The sequence below is a fragment of the Caloenas nicobarica genome, chromosome 4, assembly GCF_036013445.1.
Source record: "Caloenas nicobarica isolate bCalNic1 chromosome 4, bCalNic1.hap1, whole genome shotgun sequence".
Classification (NCBI taxonomy): Eukaryota; Metazoa; Chordata; class Aves; order Columbiformes; family Columbidae; genus Caloenas; species Caloenas nicobarica.
Window position 1 is genome coordinate 73,149,552 of NC_088248.1, and position 18,351 is coordinate 73,167,902.

Sequence of the window (18,351 nt, forward strand, 5' to 3'; positions counted from 1 at the left end):
GTGGTGTAACACCTTTGAGGTTATTTAAGTCATCATATGCCTAAACTAAGCCTATTATCAATGTTGCTTGAGCTTTGAGAACTGCAGTGTAAGTCCTGCAGCAAACCTTACTGATTTGGTAGTTATTCCCTCAATCTGCTATCAGGAGGGCTTTTCATTAACATATCCACAATTAGAACTCTTAGTATTAGTAATTTCTTCATGCTGAGGTGAGTGATTAATGATTGTTAATAACAGCCACCTGAACTGAATTCCTTACTCTTTCTAATAAAGTAAATTAATTTCAAGTATAGTCCAGTAACTACTTTATTAGGCGTGTGTTAGAAATTTTATTAGAAACTTGCTTTGTTTCTGGAGTTGTGTGTAGATGTGGTATCTTAATAGAGAAATAGATGCAAAACTAAAATAATTTTTTGAATGCAAATGAGGCATGATAAGATCTTCTTACTCTCTTTCTAAGAAAATGTTTATCACTTTTCTAGACTTACAAATCCTTAGTGGACAAAGCTGGTTTGGGATCAATGGTTTCAGTACGCTATCTTGGTGAAGAGAAATGTGTTTTTCTTCATGAAGACCTTTTGACACCCATTCAGGTAACCTTGTATGATATTATAAAGATGGAAGATAAGTCTTTTATCTTGGTATTTAAGATGTTGAGTTAGCGTGTTCTAAATGCAAACTTTAGATGAGTAAAAACTTAGAAGGTGTAGTGGTTTATTGCTGTAACTCATAAATATCAGTTCGGAATGTAATGTGTGTGTTAATTAAAAACTTTCTGAAGTTGATCCAGGACATGGTTGTGTAAGAGAGCTAGATGAGGGAGTGTGCTAGGACAGGTACTCAGTTGAGGTGGCAGCAGCTGTATCATGTTGATGGTGGAATTAGTCTGGAGTAGTTTCCCTTTGTTCTTGTGAACATGGTTGTCATTACTATGGAAAGAGTTGTGGCGATGTCTGGAATAAACCTTGCTATTTAGTAGAAACACATCACTTCTAATCCTAAACAAATGTGGAACTGGGCAGGATGTAAATGAGAGGGCTGAATTATAGTCCCTTTATTGAGCACCAGGAGGAAAGTTTGTTAATGAAAATTAGGTAGAAACTGGTTGAAAAAATTGCCCTGTGTGACTGGCTGCTCAGAAATTTTGAAGAATAGTATCTGCTAATGATAAAGGATGTAACCATTTCAGGAAGCTACTCTCAAGACTTATAAAGGTTCTGAATAAAACTTGTAATAGATGTCCCATGTTGAAACTGCTGGTAGTGCCATCGTTAGTGTTCTACTTGAACTTGTTAACAGTCAGCAAACAGATAATTCCTCTTGCAAAACTAATGAAAGAATCACTTAAAGCTAAATTCGAGTTGTAGATTGTTGTCTTGCCTGTGTTGGCTTAACAAAAGAGTAAAGATTTCTTTATGTAAAAGTCCATACTGCAATGAAGAAGATTGTTTTTCTGGCATCTTGAATAACAGCTTCTTGACGACTAATTCTTGAGCCTTCTGCTTCGTACAAACATCAGAGCAGTGCTTGGGACAAAAAAATCTTTTTTTAATGTCACTGAGCCATTGTTAAAAGCTTGCTCTAAACTTTCAGTTTCAGAATCAATTCTAAGTGTTGTCAAGCAGATTGTTTTAGATAACAATGGAAAGAAACCTAATATATAAATACATGATGCTGAATAATTATGAATGATTTAGATGTAGCTGACTTTTCATTTGTATGAACATTTTATAATGATGTCTTGAGATGGACTGGATCCTGGCATTATTGTAAATAGAAACATAAAACTTAAAATATTGTGCTTATATCTGCTCGGGACTTCTTATAAATTGCTGCTTTGGAGAACTTAAAATCCTACATTAAAAATGGATGGTTCAGTTAAACTTAGTGCTTATTAGCGGTGTAATAAAATAAAGCTAGATTGGTTTTGGAACAGTGTTAAAGTGGACGTAGAGAGCTTGCTTCAGTCTGGCTTGCAGATGGTCATTCCAGATCAGTGGTGAGGAAATGATGTCTGCCTTAATAAATACAATATCCTAGGAGCTGAAGGAACACAGAATAATGAGAAATTTGTTGGCTTTCTGTGAAATTTTGTTATCTTGTTTCTAAACATTATGTCTTTTAGTTAATCAAAAGCATTATACATAATACAAACTTTTTTCTTTTTATTTTTTATACCTACATAGGATATGGACAGTTCCAGGCTTCCTCTTAAGGATGATCAAATTGTTAATGAAGAAATTCAGGCTTTGGTTAAGAAACACCTAGATGAAACCCGTTTGGTACAAGGTACAACCGTAGTCTGTAGTGTAAAACTCTGGCAAGAAATACTTGAGTCAGAAGGGAAGTCTTTGCAGTGATGGTGTAAATTACAGTAATTTGATGTAGGGAAAAAAGCTTTTTTAAAATACTGATTCCATGTTCTTTCACAGCAGTGAATGCAAAATGTGGAGGATTATAGAGATTTAAGTTTCAAGTATTTCCATTGCAAGAGCTAGTACATGATTTAGGTACATGTAGATGGCCTGGCACTTGTAAAAGAGGGGTCAGGTTTGTAGCAATTCTCACTGAAATTATTGGGAGCTGGTTACAGTTTCAAGTAGTTAGATTTTTTTTTTTTTATTTTTCAGTCTGCTGCTTGTTTATTAAAACTTCCGAAGTCCTATATAGAGACTACTTTTTAGTCAAGTTAAAATTATTTTTACCTTTGCCAGCTTCAAATTCTTAATTGCTGGGTTCATACAGGTACATTTCTAGTTACATACTTGCATATGCAAGAAGTGTCTTGCTGTTTTGGAAAATTAAGTGTTGCAACTTAGAGTTGTCTTTTCCATTATGGTAAAAAGAGGAAAAGTTCACACATAATAATTGAATCTTCATTTCTGTGTCCACTGCTCTGCTTCTCTGTCTGAAATCTGGAGGTCAGTCTGGCTGCTGCTGCATGTCTTGACCTCCAGAAAACTTCATCGAACTGTTCCAGGCAGGGGGGTAGCTGGAACATGGTTTTATCATGTTTTCCTCCCCCTGCTGAACTCTATGGAAGTTGTCTCAAGGTTCTCGGTTTGTTTTGCTTACTTGCATCTTACATGGGGTACTGTTGGCAAATTCGTATTGGTAACTGTGATGATCTTCATGCTCCCTTTTTCTTAAGTTCCCTTTTTTTTTTTCAATTTTTAAGGTGGAAAAAATATAATTGGTTCAAAAATTAGAATTTACAGCCTGGATCCGTCTACCCAGTGGTTCACAGCGGTTGTTGTTAATGGTAATCCAGCTACAAGAACTCTAGAAGTCAACTGTCAGGAGGTAAAATCCAGTTGCTCTGAGTTTACAGAGTTGGGGGATGGGTAGGATCTTGTCTTTGTGTCACCACCAACACATTTTTTAAATTCCATCCTTACTCTAATAAGCTTGAAAAAATGGGGATCAATGTAGTGCAGAATAATCTATTACCTCAAAGTGTTTCTGTATTACTTTATGCCACTGGTAGAATTATCAAACACCAAGTGGCTGTCTACACAGAATAGGGGAGGTCTGGAATTTTTATTTGAAGACTAAGGCAAATGTCTTATCCTGCTTTTTTTTTTTATTATTCTATACTGAGCAGACAGCGCTCTGAAGCACCAGTTTGTGTGTTTTCATGCAGAGACACTTGTCTTAACAATGAATCATTAAATTCAGTTTGGCGTTCAAAGAACCTAGGCGTGCCTAAGCTTAGTCTATGCCACATTGAAGGTAAATACATTCAGATGGTAATTTTCACCTCTCTAAATGGCTACTTCTGTGTTTTTTGTTTCTTTCCAAGATTCCAGCTTTAAAAACTCTTGATCCAGAGTTAATTCACGTTGAAATCATATATGACAACAATGGAAAATGTGGTAAGACCTGTTAATGTTTGTATTTCAAACTCTAAGTGGCGTATTTGTGATAGACTAATTTTGATCACCTTCTTTTCCAGATAAAACTAAAAGAATTGGGGGCCTGAAAAGGAAGTCATCTGAGAGTAGTGGAAGTGTTGATGCTAAACACACAAAATCTTCTCCTGAGGTAACGTCTTGCTATGTTATATATGACTGTTATATAATGGTTATGTCATTTCTCAGAACACAAATAAGGATTAGATTGGAAAGTCAAATAATAGATATAATCCCTGGAAGGGTGTGTTGAGTTCTTTGAAACTTGTCTAGGCGTGGGTAAAACATCTTGCCTTGTGATAATCTGAGAAAAAGTTACTGAGCCTTGAAGGTGTAGGGGTTGTTTTTTGTTGTGGTGGTTTGGTGTGTTTTTTTTCCTTTTCTTTTGTGTTGTGTTTGGTTTTTTTTAAACTGCTTTTTGCCCTCTCCTGCTTAGGAGTTAACCTGCCTGATCACTTGTTCCATAGTGGGAGAAAATACAAAGTAGTTCTCAAGTTGATTACCCTTGGTTTTCATGTTCTTTAAGTATTTTGTACTGAAACCCAAACCCTCAGCTACACTTGCAAGCTTTGAGTATTAAAGCTACACAAGCAGCAGTCTGGAAGAATGTTGTTTTAGTACAGAAAGGGAATATGGCTACTCTTTTAGTATTTCTATATCTACATTTATTTCTCTTGTGAGTGACCTGCCAAGTATCACTGAGATCAAAGAAGGCTGTCTCAAAGGTCAAAACATGATCTGGGTAACTTAAGTATAGAAATGCAAATGAAAAATAATGGCCTGGCTAAAGAACAGTACTTCAAACTTACCCTATAATTTTGTTCCAGCGTTTCAGACCAAAATTTGTGTTTTAGGCAGGAGTAGCCATCTGGAAACTCTAGAGCAATGATGGGGCAGAAGGGTTGGGTTTTGACTTTGTTTTGGGTTGTAGGTGGTTCGGGTTTTCTTTTTGACTTCTTGATTTTTGGCTTCTGTGCAGTCCTGTGCTGAGTCAATAATGTAGGTCTGGCTAATGACTGGATGTCATTATTAGAAGCCTTTAATGGCTTCACAAAGATACAGCATGAGGTAGCAAGTCCAGGTTAAGATTCCTCAATGAAAAGAGTGATCTATCTTGTATTTACTGCCGAGGAGGAATGTGCGCGAAGTAGCCAGTGCATTGCAGTCATGCTTTGCTTATGTTGTTTCTATAGCTCGTGTTTGAGTGTATTTAGCAACTTTCTGGTGCTCAATTTGGCATTCTTCAGCTTTCTGCAAATTCAGCCACTGAGCAGCCTGCTTGACACATGCAAAGCTGGTCTTTATTTCTTATTCCAAATGTCTGCAGAAGAGTTACTGTGATCTGAATTCACAGCTTGTTTCACCATACTTTTTCCTTAAAGTAGTGAAGTTCTCATTTTCTGGTCTCCCTTTCTTTGAAGGACTGGGAAATGTCTTGCCACAATTTTCTCAAAATAGTTACAAGTGAGTGTACTTTCTAATAATGAAAACACAAGCTCCATTTGTTTCTCAGATTTTTTTCTGGGTCTGAATATATGGGAGTGATAAACCAAAGCCATATTTTTTGTTTAACATAGTAGGTGATAGTACTTTGCAGTTAATTAATTCCAGTGTTTTTTGAGACTTGTCTCGATGCCTGACAGCTGTCTTATACCAAAGCAGAAAGGAGCTGATGGTAACAATCTGTAGTGTAACTTCAGCAGTAAGTTGAGCATGTGGGAGTGGAATGTGGATGTTAGAGCTGAGGAAGGAGCCTCACAAAAAACCTGTTTTTAAAGACACTTGTGAATTTGGTAGGCCTGTTGTGTTCCTGAAAGAATTGTAGATTTGTGAGGTGGGTGATTTAATTGGCACAGGATTTCTTAATGCTTTCTAGGATCCCACTATAAAGATTTTTCTCACTACAGGGAAGTTTACATCTAGATTTTTGGTGATGTCAGATTAGCTTCACAGTTTTAATTTTCTCTAGGATTTTCAGATGAGCTCTGAAAGCTATTTCTGAATTCTGATTACTGCAATTATTTTAGAAAGATCATTGCACTGGCAGTTATGAAGAGCAGAGCTTTCTGTCTTCCTTTCTGCCCTCTTAATATACATCTTCCCTCCCAAATTTTATTGTTAATTGGAGGAAACGGAATGAACATGAACAGTGTTTCATTGAACCTGTAAGGTGTAAAAGGACACTCTAAGGTCTTTCTGTCTTACGGTCTGAGAGAAGAATAGTCTTCAATGAGCTTTATTAAACATGGCGGGAAGGGCGTTCATGTATTTTTATTTTTAAGCTGAACCCTGCAAAGCAGTATTTTTGTTATCCTGAATTTTCCTAACTGTTAAAATCTCCCTTACAGGTTTCTCCCAGTCAGGGACAAGTGCAGTCAGTACCGACCATGTTGGGTGAAGCATTGCTGGGATGTACTCCTGCAAATAAAGACCAAAGGCATCCAGGCCTGCCCCTGCCAGCAAACTCACCACCCAATCTTGGTGCAGAAACTCCTCAGGGGTAAGGAATCAGTTTATGCTTATACAGACTTTTTCCCCTCCGAAAATAACTCCAATTCTTAGCCAAACTCACTCAGAAGTCATTTTAAAGAACTATGGTAACTGATCTTCTGTAATATTGGCATTGAAAAGTGTTAGACTTAATTGCCCTGGATACATAATTTACTTGCTTATGTCATATTTTTCTTTGAGGTAGTTGCCCTTCAGTGTCACAAACCAATGTTACTGCTTCATTGTACCCGTATGTAAACTGATGGATTATACATAGGTGTGGTGCCTGGTTTTTGGCAAAGGCATTCCTCCCCTATCCCCAGGAAAAACAGCACACATCCAAGCAGGTGTCCTGTACATCAACTTCTTGCAAATCAAGTACAGGTCCTCAATTCTATTTCTGCTGAACACCAGTGGCTTTAAACTTCTTTATTACCCCAATTCTATCACAGAAATGAGCATAATGGTAGAAATAGTGTGACAGGAAAACTCAAATTTTGTGTATTAGCTTCAAAAGAAGTGGTACAGGATTTTTTCCTACTTAATTTTGTGTATATATCTCACAAGATAAATGCAGAAATTTGATTTTTTTTTTTTTGTTTTCATTTGAGCTTTTTGTGTGGGAGCAGTTTTTCTGTCTCAAATATAAACTTGTAGTGCCAGCCAGAAGTTCCCTGAGTATTCAAATCTTCTCACGCAGACACGGAAATGAAAAGCATTTGGTTATACAGCTGTTGCATGGAGAAAATGAGACAGTAGCTGTTCAATTGTGAGAGAAGGTAGTGGAGTGGCTGCAGTACCTGTATTTGCCTATGTGTGTGTACAGCTTTATCATTCTGTCCAACTCTTAAAAAGAAAGAAAAAACCACCACACCACAAAGCCAAAAAACCCCCACAGAAAACCTCCAAAAAGCCTAAACAAAAAAGCCCCTCAAAACCACAAACCTATTTAACCTCACACAAAATTTAGAATCTCAGAATATCAGAATTCAAAGTACATGGTTAAATATCTTATTTCAAGCTTGAAACGTGACTAGATTAAGCAGCTGATGCCCTGATTATTTTGACACCTTTGTCTAATTATTGCATGTTGTGTGTTTCAGCACATGTAGACGAAGCTTACCGGAAACTCATCCTTTTTGTCTTAATACTGGAATTAATCCATTGAAGGAAAATCTGACAGCCTTTCCTAAAGTGGGGTTTATATCTAAAGAACAAATGCAAAATCTCAACGATCAAAATGGTAAATATACCTCTTTGACAACCTCAAGATCTCCATCTTTGAATAATTCAGTTAATGAAAAAGGAACCAACCTGAAAAATACAAATGAACATCTGAAGCCCACAACAAACTTTCCAAAAGAGTGTATTTCTGTAAAACAGTTGCAACACCTTAACTCTTCCATAGCAATACCCAGAGTCAGTAGCACTCTTGAACTGCAGCGGACTTTAGATTGTAGACCCTCGACCTCGGATGCTCATCTTCTCCCTTTTACTGAGCCTGGAGTTAAATCACAAAGCAATTGCAATAGCCAGAAGAGCCACAAAGGAAAAAAGACTGATGAACTTATGGACATGGAATTTTTTATTAGAAGAAATTCAAATGAGGTTCTTTATGACAGAAATGAAAATGAAAGCTTTTGGACTGGAAGTGCCAAGGTCCAGGATAATAGTAAGTATTTTTAAAACTTCCTGTCATCTGAAAGTCCTTGTAATTTCTGTGTAACTCCGTTCAAGTGGGTCCTTTGTAACATATGTGAAATTAGTAATTTAAATTGTGTGAGTGAGCTGGAATTTGAGTAATTTGTGGGTTCTGTTACAAGGATAAACTTGAGTAAAACATCCTTTCCTGATAAAGGAAAAGGACTAATCATTAATTTCTATAAATAAGTTATTACCAAATGTACGCAAGAACAGAATGGCAAAATGAGTTACAAAAACAAGGTTCTGTTTGGAATGCAAGTGCTGATGGCATAATGAGACAGCTGCTTTTTTCTTTTTCACAGTGGTTCTAAATTTTGTAAGTGTGATGAGAGATGGAAGTTGTTCTCAACAACACTTTGTCAAGGGGGCTTTTGTTTAATAGCTGTTCTGAAAACAAAACAAACAAAAAAACCAACCCAACCCCAGAACAACCCACCTTGTTTCTATGTTTTCTGTGACCCAGTTTTACCTGGTGAGCTCTTGAAGTTTTCCAGGTGGCAGGAAAGGCTGTAGCTGTGTAAGGAGCTGGGCTCCTGATGTCATGGATTGTGCTGTGCATTAGGTGGTATAGCTGATCATTCAGGGTTCTGGGAATCTCCCTACACACTCGTCTCTTCTTTCTTTCCAATCTCACGTTGCTTGGTCTTGGATTACCATGTGGTATTCCATAATTAACATAATTAATAAGGGTACACAGCCAGCCAAGCAGTCGCTGGGTGCCCCGCTAGTCCTTGCCCGCAGTGTGGGAAGAAGAGAGACGTTTGGCATCTGTTCTAGTACAATGCTGAAAGCCGTTGCATCATGAAGGGTGAAAACTGGAGTGAGAAGTGGACAGGTTGTACTTCTGTCTTCATTAATTGTGAAATATGATTTCTTAATGCCCCAGTCTACTCAGTGTTCAGATACCCCAGCCCTGATGGCTGAAGAGCTTTCATTAAAAGCAGACGCTCTTGGAAAATATTCCTCTGTGGAGGAGAGAAAGGAACAGTTAAACTTGTGTCCATAGACTATGGCTCCAGTGGAACTATAGCTTGAGAAAGTTTCTGCTGACCTGAAAAGAGGTTTCTGCCAGCTGTAAATGTCTTAGCAGAACTTTGTTTCAGTGTCATGTGAAACTTATAAGAAAAGTTGACATGGATCTCTCACTAAAATACAGTTGCTTGCACTGTTATATGGGAAACTGAAGCTTGTCTAATCTGTGCTATTCTTCCCTGCAGTAATTGTTCGCAAGTCAATTTTAGCAGACGCTTCTAAAGTGAAGAAGCTGCAGCAAAGTGGAGAAGCATTTGTTCAGGATGGTTCCTGCAATAATATCGCGCCTCACTTGCATAAATGCAGGGAATGCCGTTTGGACAGTTATCGGAAGAACAAAGAGCAAAGAGACTCCACTGTATTTTGTCGATTCTTTCACTTTAGAAGGTAAGAGACCTTGATGTTCTTTAAATGTGAATAACATGCCCCATGCCTGAGTTGGACATAGGACCTTTTTTCCTCTTTGGAATTGGAGGCTGTTGAGTGTTCACTGTGAGCTATAATATGGACCCGTTATTTGGTCAAAGTGGTTTAATTTACACACCGACATCCAGCAGTGTTTAGAAGTAGAGACTTAATGTTAAGCTATAAGGCTAATATACCTAACTAATTTTCTTGGGGTTTTTTCAGCCTTTAGAAATTTAACTGCTTCATTTGAGTAGAAAATATTTTGGCAGGACTTTGAGCTCTTTATTTTGTTATTCTGGGCTGAGTGCCAGTGGTATAACATGAGTTTAGTTTGAGTGCTACAGCTCAGTAGTACTGGAAATAAAAGTGAGAGGGTGGATTCTGTGCGTGTCTCCCAGAGCTTAGTTGGACGCCTGAAATGTTAGATGTACATCCACAGCTGCAGTGGAGTTGCAGTAAGTGGCCAAGAACTTTTAGCTGGAGTCTTGAGATAGAGATGGGTGAAATAATTTGCATTGTGTTCCTCCATTCTTTTTTACACTTTACACTTAAGAGTTTGTGCAATTTCTTTAAGCTGCCCATAAGAAACATTTAATCAGTCCACTCGCTGGGTTTCGGGAGGGCAGATGGGGAGGGTCAGCAAGGCAACTTTTGGGGAAACCTGGTGACTCTGATGTGGTGGTTGTTTCCAAACCTGATCTGCAGCTTTAGATCCATCGTACCCCACCCACAGCCCCCAGAGCCTGATTCTTGAGTAGCACAATTCAAGGTCTTTTAATGTTTTATCTCTTTAGCTCTTATGACACCATGGGGAACCCTTTGAAAAAGTGTTAAACTGTTACTTGAAGCCTATCTGTGAGGCTAGGGTGGATGTTGTCAAACTGCAGTGTCTGGCTGGTTTTTAACATGCCATTTCCTTTGTTTTCAAGTTGTGTAAATGTTTTCCATGAACTATTTGATCTGATGTTCAGATGTTATTCATGCTGCTTTTTGTTTCGACCCCCACACCCCATTTAAGCTTTGCAGGATGAACTATGTTTTATGGGAAGAAGGTAACGCTTGTTGATATTGGAGAGGAAAAGCAAAAATGCTAGTTATCACAAGGGAGATGAGAAGCTTACTTAATCTCAGTTTTCCTTTTGATTTTCGGAGGAATGACTTCTGTTTGAGCCTCTAGGTAGAGTAAAAAAACCCTATAGACCTGGTGAAGAGAGAACTGAAAGCAGAAAGGTTACAAAGATTGTGAAAAAACAATACTCTTCCACTCTTTCATTTGTTGCTTGATGCTTATTCTTCTGTTGCAACACCTCCACCCCTCCCTTGCAGGTTTTCTAGCTAAAGGTTTAAAAAAATGTTACTAATAAACTATTTAAGCTCAGATTAGGGAGTTTACTATAGTAAATCCTGGAATAACCAGGCATCAACTGAAACATTCAAAAATGTGAGACCAGAGTAACAACAGACTGTGCTAATTCATCTTTTCAGGGTAAAAATCCAGACTTGCAGTAGAGTTCAAAGCGCTTGAATCCTTCAGTTTAGAACTTGAGGCTGATGGAACTGTCTCTATTGAATGCAAAGTCTGCAAAGCCCGAAGATGGCATTTGTCTGATACAGTTGCCAGCACATGTTGTTTTGCCACACTTAACACTGTAGTGAGCACATGTTGCCATTAGGAGTCAACTTCCCTCTGCAGCATTTAGTAAAAAGGTTCCTGTAAACAGGAGCAGAACTCTTGATATTTCTTATTTAATAAACTATTAATAATACAGATCTCATTTTTTCCAGCTACTCAGAATCACTCAATAATATATCTTACTCAAATTTTGCTTGATATTTTTTTGACAGCTACTTCCAAATTAATTGTTACTGAAATGTATTCTGTATTTATGGTAGTCTAACTTCTCTTGTGAGGTGTACATAGCTCTAGGTGAAATTCTTATTGTTACCTGCCCTAGATGTGATCCTCAACGCCAATGCATTTTAAAAATTATGTTTACCTGATTTGGTTTTGCGTAGGAAAACAAACAAACAAACAAAACCAAACTTGCTAGGAAAACTACCTTATTACAAAGAAAACAATGTTTTGAGTCTTTTTTTAACAAGTAGTACATTAAGCATGCTTACAGCTAACCATCAGTATGTTTATCTGTAACTATTGAGAGTTAAACTCATTGACATACAGTATACATGTTTACAGTTCAGGCATTGACTCATTGGGATGAATGTAAACTAATAAAACATTTGAGATAAGGAATTTTTCTCCTTTTCTTCCTCTTTCCACAGGTTGCAGTTCAATAAGCATGGAATACTGCGTGAGGAAGGTTTCTTGACTCCAAATAAGTATGACCCTGAGGCTATTAGCTTGTGGCTGCCTTTAGCAAAAAATGTTGTGGGTCTGGATCTCGACACAGCCAAGTATATCCTGGCCAACATTGGAGACCACTTCTGTCAGCTAGTGATATCTGAAAAGGAAGTCATGTCAACAATTGAACCACACAGTAAGACCAATTTGTATTAAAATAATCTGTATTTTAATAGCTCTATGTGAAACTTCAAGCTTCTGACCTGTGTGAAAATGTATTGCAAGCATTTGGAAATCTTGTATAAGAATTCAGTGTTTCCAAGGGAGGTGATGGTTAAGGTCTAGTGTGAAGTAGTGTCAACAACTCTGCTCGCAGGTGGGGGAGACTAATTCTACTCTTCTTTGTGTCGGAAGACTTTTCTCAGGTTTTCAATTACTTTTCCTATTGCAGACAATGTAATTCTGTTATGAAACAAAGTGTAAAGAAAACAAATAAAACAGCAGGCAGCTGACAATCTATTCTTAGCATGTAAATGAAATAAAGCTTTCATTTTGACTGCACAGATTCTGTTAGATTGCTTTGGTCCTATTTGATCTTGCATAATGGACCTAATGCTGCTTGTCAAGTCAGTAAAGAAATCTTTTTCCTCCACCTAGAAGGTTCTAGTAAGAGTGTTTCAGGTGATTTTACGTACAGGTGCTATTGATGGGGTGACTGTAGAGCATACTCAGTGAAGACACCACAGACCTTGCAACCTCAGACACAGGTTTTTGGCCACATCAAAACCTTTCTGTAGCAAACATGAGCAGACCAATAAAGAAGGTTGTGATCTTGCATAATTGCTTCTCAGGGTGGAATGACTCTTAAAACAGTATTTGTTTTTTGGATTATATGACAGAGATGCAATACAGTTTAGAAGACCGTCTAGCCAATGTCTTCTGCATTTGGGTAGTATTGATGTTATCAATGGATTGTATCAGTTTACCAGTCACTCCAAGGTTTTAATAGAAGAAAAAAAAACTGAGCAGGCTTGAATACCTTTCAAAAGGGGAGGGAAAGACTTGATATTTTGGAAGTGCTTGCTGTGAAGTCTTACCCTGGACTACTTGAATCTGTGAGCTCTGCTTTTTGCTTGAAGTGGAATGTATTCAGGCATGTAGAGCCAAAGTATCAATAGCCAGAGTGAGAGGTGCAGACTGGAATACCAAAACACCTTCAGAAGGATGAAATTTTGGGTGGAATTTGTGAAATGAAGGGGGAGATGTGGTGTTTCTAATGGCAGAGGATGTGTCTGTTAGCATACCTACCAGAAACGTCCTCTGCTTCAAGAAAGACACATGTGACTTCTGGAGTTGGTTTGAAAGGAGCAAAATGTCACTTAATTCCTCTTTGATTGTTTATTGCCCTAGCTGGTGAGAGTAAGGGAACTCAATTTCATTAAAATTAAGGATATTTTAATGCCCTGGATAAGAAAAAAGTAATTTACAGTCTAGATACTCATTCTTCTTTGAACAGTTTAGTGAAGGAGTGCTCACTCAGTTGGCACAGGAAAAAGGTAGATTCTCTTGTCACCCTTATTTAAAGTTATGGTAAAGTTTTCTTGGCAGAGTTCAGTTAAAATGATACCTTTCCATATAAATTCTGACTCAGACAAATTGACCTTTTCCAAAATGTCAAAATATTTTGTTCAAGTACTGTTTTTAGGGGATCATTTATGTTTGAATTTTTTTGGACTCCACAGTATGTCTCAGGGTCAGCACTTCTCTCTTTTACCAGTGAATTACTGGACTCTGGCAGGTAGAGCCACGTGACAAGTGTGAGGAACAAAATTATTTGTGAGATTTTCTGGAAGAATAAATAGAAAGGCACAAGTGGAATTATCCCCGTGTAGTAAAAGATTGACTAGTGTAGAAAGAACAGCTTTTTAGGTCACATTGCTCCTCAGTCACCAATTATGAAAAGGAGACAGAGTCAGGCTACGGAGAGGAAACAAAGAGCAGGAAGAGGAGAGACACAAAATTGGAAAACTGAAATATTAAATGCCATACAACAGATAACAACAACAAAAAAATCTTCATTCTCTTTTGGGGAACTTGAAAGATTGACCTAGAAAATGGTAAATATAGTGCAAGTTTTTAAAAGGCAGAGAAGGTGCTATTTAGACCTCTGTCTCTTGGGAAGATTTTACAGCAAGTAGTCAAACAATTTTACCTCTGACTTAGGAACAAATTGTGCCACAGTGTTCTAGTTTTGTTCCATACATAGTTAATGGGCATTATACAGAAGAAAAACAACAGATGTCTTGGATCCTGGTGTGGTTTTTTTAGCATATGTTAGGACGTGGTCTCTCATAACTTGCTTTTAAAAATAAGAAGCACTGTGGGCAGAAAAACTTCAGAGAAGTTACAAGCGCAGAAGGAGGCAGATGTGTGCTTTTTGTCTAGTCTAGTTTTCTAGCTGGCAACATAATGAAATGAAGATCAGGCTAAAATACTCTGTATATAATATGGCCCTGGAAGGGCTTGTAATTTTTTGGAAGATATTGTCAATGTTTGGGATGTTTTGAGTGAACTGAACAAGTGACATGGGGTGAGGAAGGTGGAATATGATGGGTATATAAGAAACCTGAACAGCAATGGTCAGTTCTTCAGAGAAGAAAAGCTGACTATTCTATACACACCTATAAACATACAGAAAACCTACTAGAAGGTAAAGAACTACTTGCGCACTATGCTATTAGATAGACGACAAGGACAAACTGATTTGGGCAAGCTAGAAATTAAGCGTAGCTTGCTAGTAGTAACTTTTTTTTTTTCTCTAGGGTAGCTGTGGAATTTCTACAGAGGCAAATGTCAGCAATGTGCATATTAACTTGGGCAAACATGTCAGGAGTAAGGGGTGTAGTTGGTGCTGCACAGGAGAAAGCAAAAGCAGTCTTGATTGCTTAGACTCCTTTCTGGACCTGCTTTTCTGAATCTGTAACAGCCAAGGCTTTGTTGTGGAGTTTAAATACAAAACAAAGTCTAAGTCTTACAGAATCATAGAAAGATGTTAAACAGCACTGGTCCCAGTACTGACTCTGAGGAATGCCAGTTGGTGTTGGTCTCCACTTGGCTATCGAGCCATTGCCCGCAACACTTTGAGTGTGACCATCCAGCCAATTCCTTGTCCACTGACCAGTCCGTCTGTCAAACCCAAGTATCTCCAATTCAGAGACAAGGATGTCGTGCTGGACAGCGTCACATGCTTTGCACAAGTCCAGGTAGATGATGTCAGTTGCTCTTCCCTTATCCACTGACACTGCAACCCTGGTGTAACACCAGGTTGGCCACCACATTTGTCAGGCATGATTTGCCCTTAGTGAAGCCATGTTCACCATCACCAATCACCTCCTTATTTTCCATGTGCTTTCATATAGTTTCTGGGAAGATCTGCTCCATGATCTTGCCAGGGACAGAGGTGAGATTGACTGGCCTATAGTTCCCTAGATCTTCCTTTTTTTTCCCTTTTTAAAAATGGGGTTTATGTTTCTTCTTTTCACTGGGAACTTTACCAGGCTGCCACGACTTCTCAAATATGATGGATAGTGGCTTAGAAACTCCATCCACCAGTTCCCTCAGGACCTGTGGATGCATCTCATCAGGTCCTATGGAGTTGTGCACCTTCAGGTTCCTCAGATGGTCTCAAATCTGATCTTCCCCTACTGTGGGCAGTTCTTCATTCTCCCAGTCCCTGCCTGTGCCTTCTGTGACTTGGGTGGCATGGCCAGAGCACTTGGTGGTGAAGACTGAGGCAAAAAAGTCATTGAGTACCCAGCCTTCTCCATATCCTGGGTAACCAGGTCTCCTGTTTCTTTCTGGAAAGGGCCCATATTTTCTCTAGTTTTCCTTTTTTGGAAGGAAAGCTTTTCTTGTTTTCCTTGAGATTCCTGACCAAATTTAATTCTGTCAGGGCCTTAGCTTTCCTAACCTGATCCCTGGCTGCTTGGACAATTTCTCTGTATTTCCTCCCAAACTACCTGTCCTTGCTTCCAGCCTATATAGGCTTCTGTTTTGTGTCTGAGTTTGTCTAAGAGTTCCTTGTTCATCCATTCAGGCCTCAGTTCGTCTTTGGGATACATCACTCCTGAGCTTAGAGAAGGTGATCCTTGAATATTAACCAGCTTTCTTGGGCCACTCTTCCCTCCAGGCCTTTATCCCATGGTACTCAGCCAAGCAGATCCCTCAAGAGGCCAAAGTCCAGGGTAGTGAGTTTGCTGTGCGCCCTCCTCGCTCCCCTAAGGGTAGTGAGCTCCACCATTTCACGGTCACCGTGGCCAAGGCTGCCCTTGAGCTTCACATTCCTCACCAGCCCCTCCTTGTTGGTGAGAACAAGGCCCATCATAGCACCTCTCCTCGTTGGCTCTTGCATCGCTTGCAGAAGGAAGTTAACACATTCCAGGAACCTCCTGGTTTGCTTCTACTCTGCTGTGTTGTTCCTCCAACAGATATCGGAGTCCCCCACAAGGACCAGAGCTTGTGAATGTGAGGCTGCTCCCACCTGTCTATAGAGGGCCTCATCAGCTTGGTCTTCCTGGTCAGGTGGCTTGTAGCAGAACCCTGCTATAATGTCACCTGTCCTTGCCCTCCCTTTACTCCTGACTCGTAAGCTCTTGATCAGCTCCTCAGCCATCCCAGGTGGAGCTCTGTGCACTCCAGCAGGTCATTGACACAGACACCCCTCTCATTTCCCCTGCCTGTCTTTCTGAAAGACCTTGTGTCCTTCCATCCTGACGCTCCGGTCACAGCAGCCACCCCACCACCTCTCAGTGATGCTGCTAAGATCATATCCCTGCAGGTGCGCACGCATCTCCAACTTCTCCGGTTTAGTCCCTGTGCTACGCGTGTTTGCAGAGAGGCATTTAAATGTCACTAAATTATCACTGAAGTGGTTTAATGTAGCTATATTTAACGTGAAAATATCTTGTTTAAAATAACCCTTTGTCTGCTCTGTCAATTCCCACAGGACAGGTAGCCTGGAAGCGAGCGGTTCGTGGGGTTCGAGAGATGTGTGATGTCTGTGACACCACGATCTTCAACCTCCACTGGGTCTGCTCCAAGTGTGGCTTTGGCGTCTGTGTGGATTGTTATAGGATGAGGAAAAAAAGCTCACGTGAAGGTGAGAATTCATATTGCTACTTTAAACAAAGCGGGGAAAGGGGAAAGAAAACCTGTATTTTGAGCTTGGAAGTCAAGAACAACCTTACACAACAAGACAATAAGCCTTCCCAACAGAAAAAAAACCCCCATGTTGTAGATATGTAAAATATGTAGCTTTCCAGAGGAGGATGAAAGATGCCTTAATAAAACAACTAAATGGTTTTGGTTTACAGATGATGACTCGGATACTTTCTCCTGGTTTAAATGTGTGAAGGGGCAGGAACACGAACCAGAGAATCTAATGCCTACGCAAATAATTCCCGGAAAAGGTATTTTACATATTTACTTGGGATGAAAAAAGGCTGTAGGCTTTTGCTGTCTTTTGTATGTTGTTGACATTGTATTGAGGGGTGTTTTTTTAGTAATAAAGTTAGTAGAAGTTTAGTATTTATTTTCCAAAGACTGGAACAGCCTATGTACTTAGTACTATTTTATTATATTTGATATTTACAAAGAAATAGAAAAACTTCCTGTTTAATGCTGAACTGTGTTTGTGTGCTATTGTTTACCTGCATAGCATACACAATTTCCATAAGTCTTATTGAATGCTGGATGTTCTAATTATACCTGAGCTCACTAATGACTCTTTTCCTTCAGCTCTCTATGATGTTGGTGATATTGTTCACTCCATAAGAACAAAATGGGGAATAAAGGCAAATTGTCCTTGTGCAAATAAGCAGTTCAAGGCACTATCAAAGCCAACTCTGAAGGAGGATTCAAAACAGGTATTTCTACTCTCTCTCTCACATTGTGTAGTATAGGTTTGGCTCAGTCTACTACCCATATTTGAAGCTACCGGTAACTGATTCTGGAGGTTTGCTGATCCTGTTCACCACTGATAATCCCACCATGTAGGTTTTTGTTCAAAATTTGTGTTCAGTATTCGTCTTTCTGTTCTTTTTTAAGTTTTGGGGAAAATCGCGTTGTGTCCCTTTGGCAGGCTGATGTGTCAGTAAGTGACCTATCCCTGAAAAATACTCAGTGAGGATTTTTTAGAATAAAAATAAGACTAGATTAAGAGAACTCTTAAGAGAAGAGTCTTAAGAACAGACTAGTGGGAATGGTTGCAAATTGTAGGCTCTCTTGGGTCCTAGAGATATAATACGTGCAGCATCTAAAAGAATGAGTAGGGTGGAAGAGCACTAAAAGCACTGGAATTCATAAAAGATCTAAACATGGATAAAATTGAGGGCTAGAGCAGTATGGAGAAGCGCTCATTTCTCTGAGAATCCTAGTAGAAAGTTTAATATTCATACTAAAAACCAAACCACCATATATTTGTCTGTAAATGGAAGTAGTGGTTTT

General features: G+C 38.9%; 1 protein-coding gene across 1 annotated transcript in view; it reads left to right on the forward strand.

The window, feature by feature from the left end:
• KDM3A (lysine demethylase 3A) overlaps positions 1-18,351 on the forward strand; it is a 33,096-nt gene that overhangs the window by 5,274 nt on the left and 9,471 nt on the right. Inside the window, exons 4-15 of the mRNA XM_065633175.1 lie at positions 483-593; positions 2,187-2,289; positions 3,179-3,303; positions 3,803-3,875; positions 3,956-4,044; positions 6,260-6,411; positions 7,505-8,073; positions 9,323-9,524; positions 11,829-12,043; positions 16,853-17,005; positions 17,220-17,315; positions 17,644-17,771. Coding sequence (XP_065489247.1) covers positions 483-593; positions 2,187-2,289; positions 3,179-3,303; positions 3,803-3,875; positions 3,956-4,044; positions 6,260-6,411; positions 7,505-8,073; positions 9,323-9,524; positions 11,829-12,043; positions 16,853-17,005; positions 17,220-17,315; positions 17,644-17,771 — 2,016 coding nt within the window. The remainder of the gene's footprint in view (positions 1-482; positions 594-2,186; positions 2,290-3,178; positions 3,304-3,802; positions 3,876-3,955; positions 4,045-6,259; positions 6,412-7,504; positions 8,074-9,322; positions 9,525-11,828; positions 12,044-16,852; positions 17,006-17,219; positions 17,316-17,643; positions 17,772-18,351) is intronic.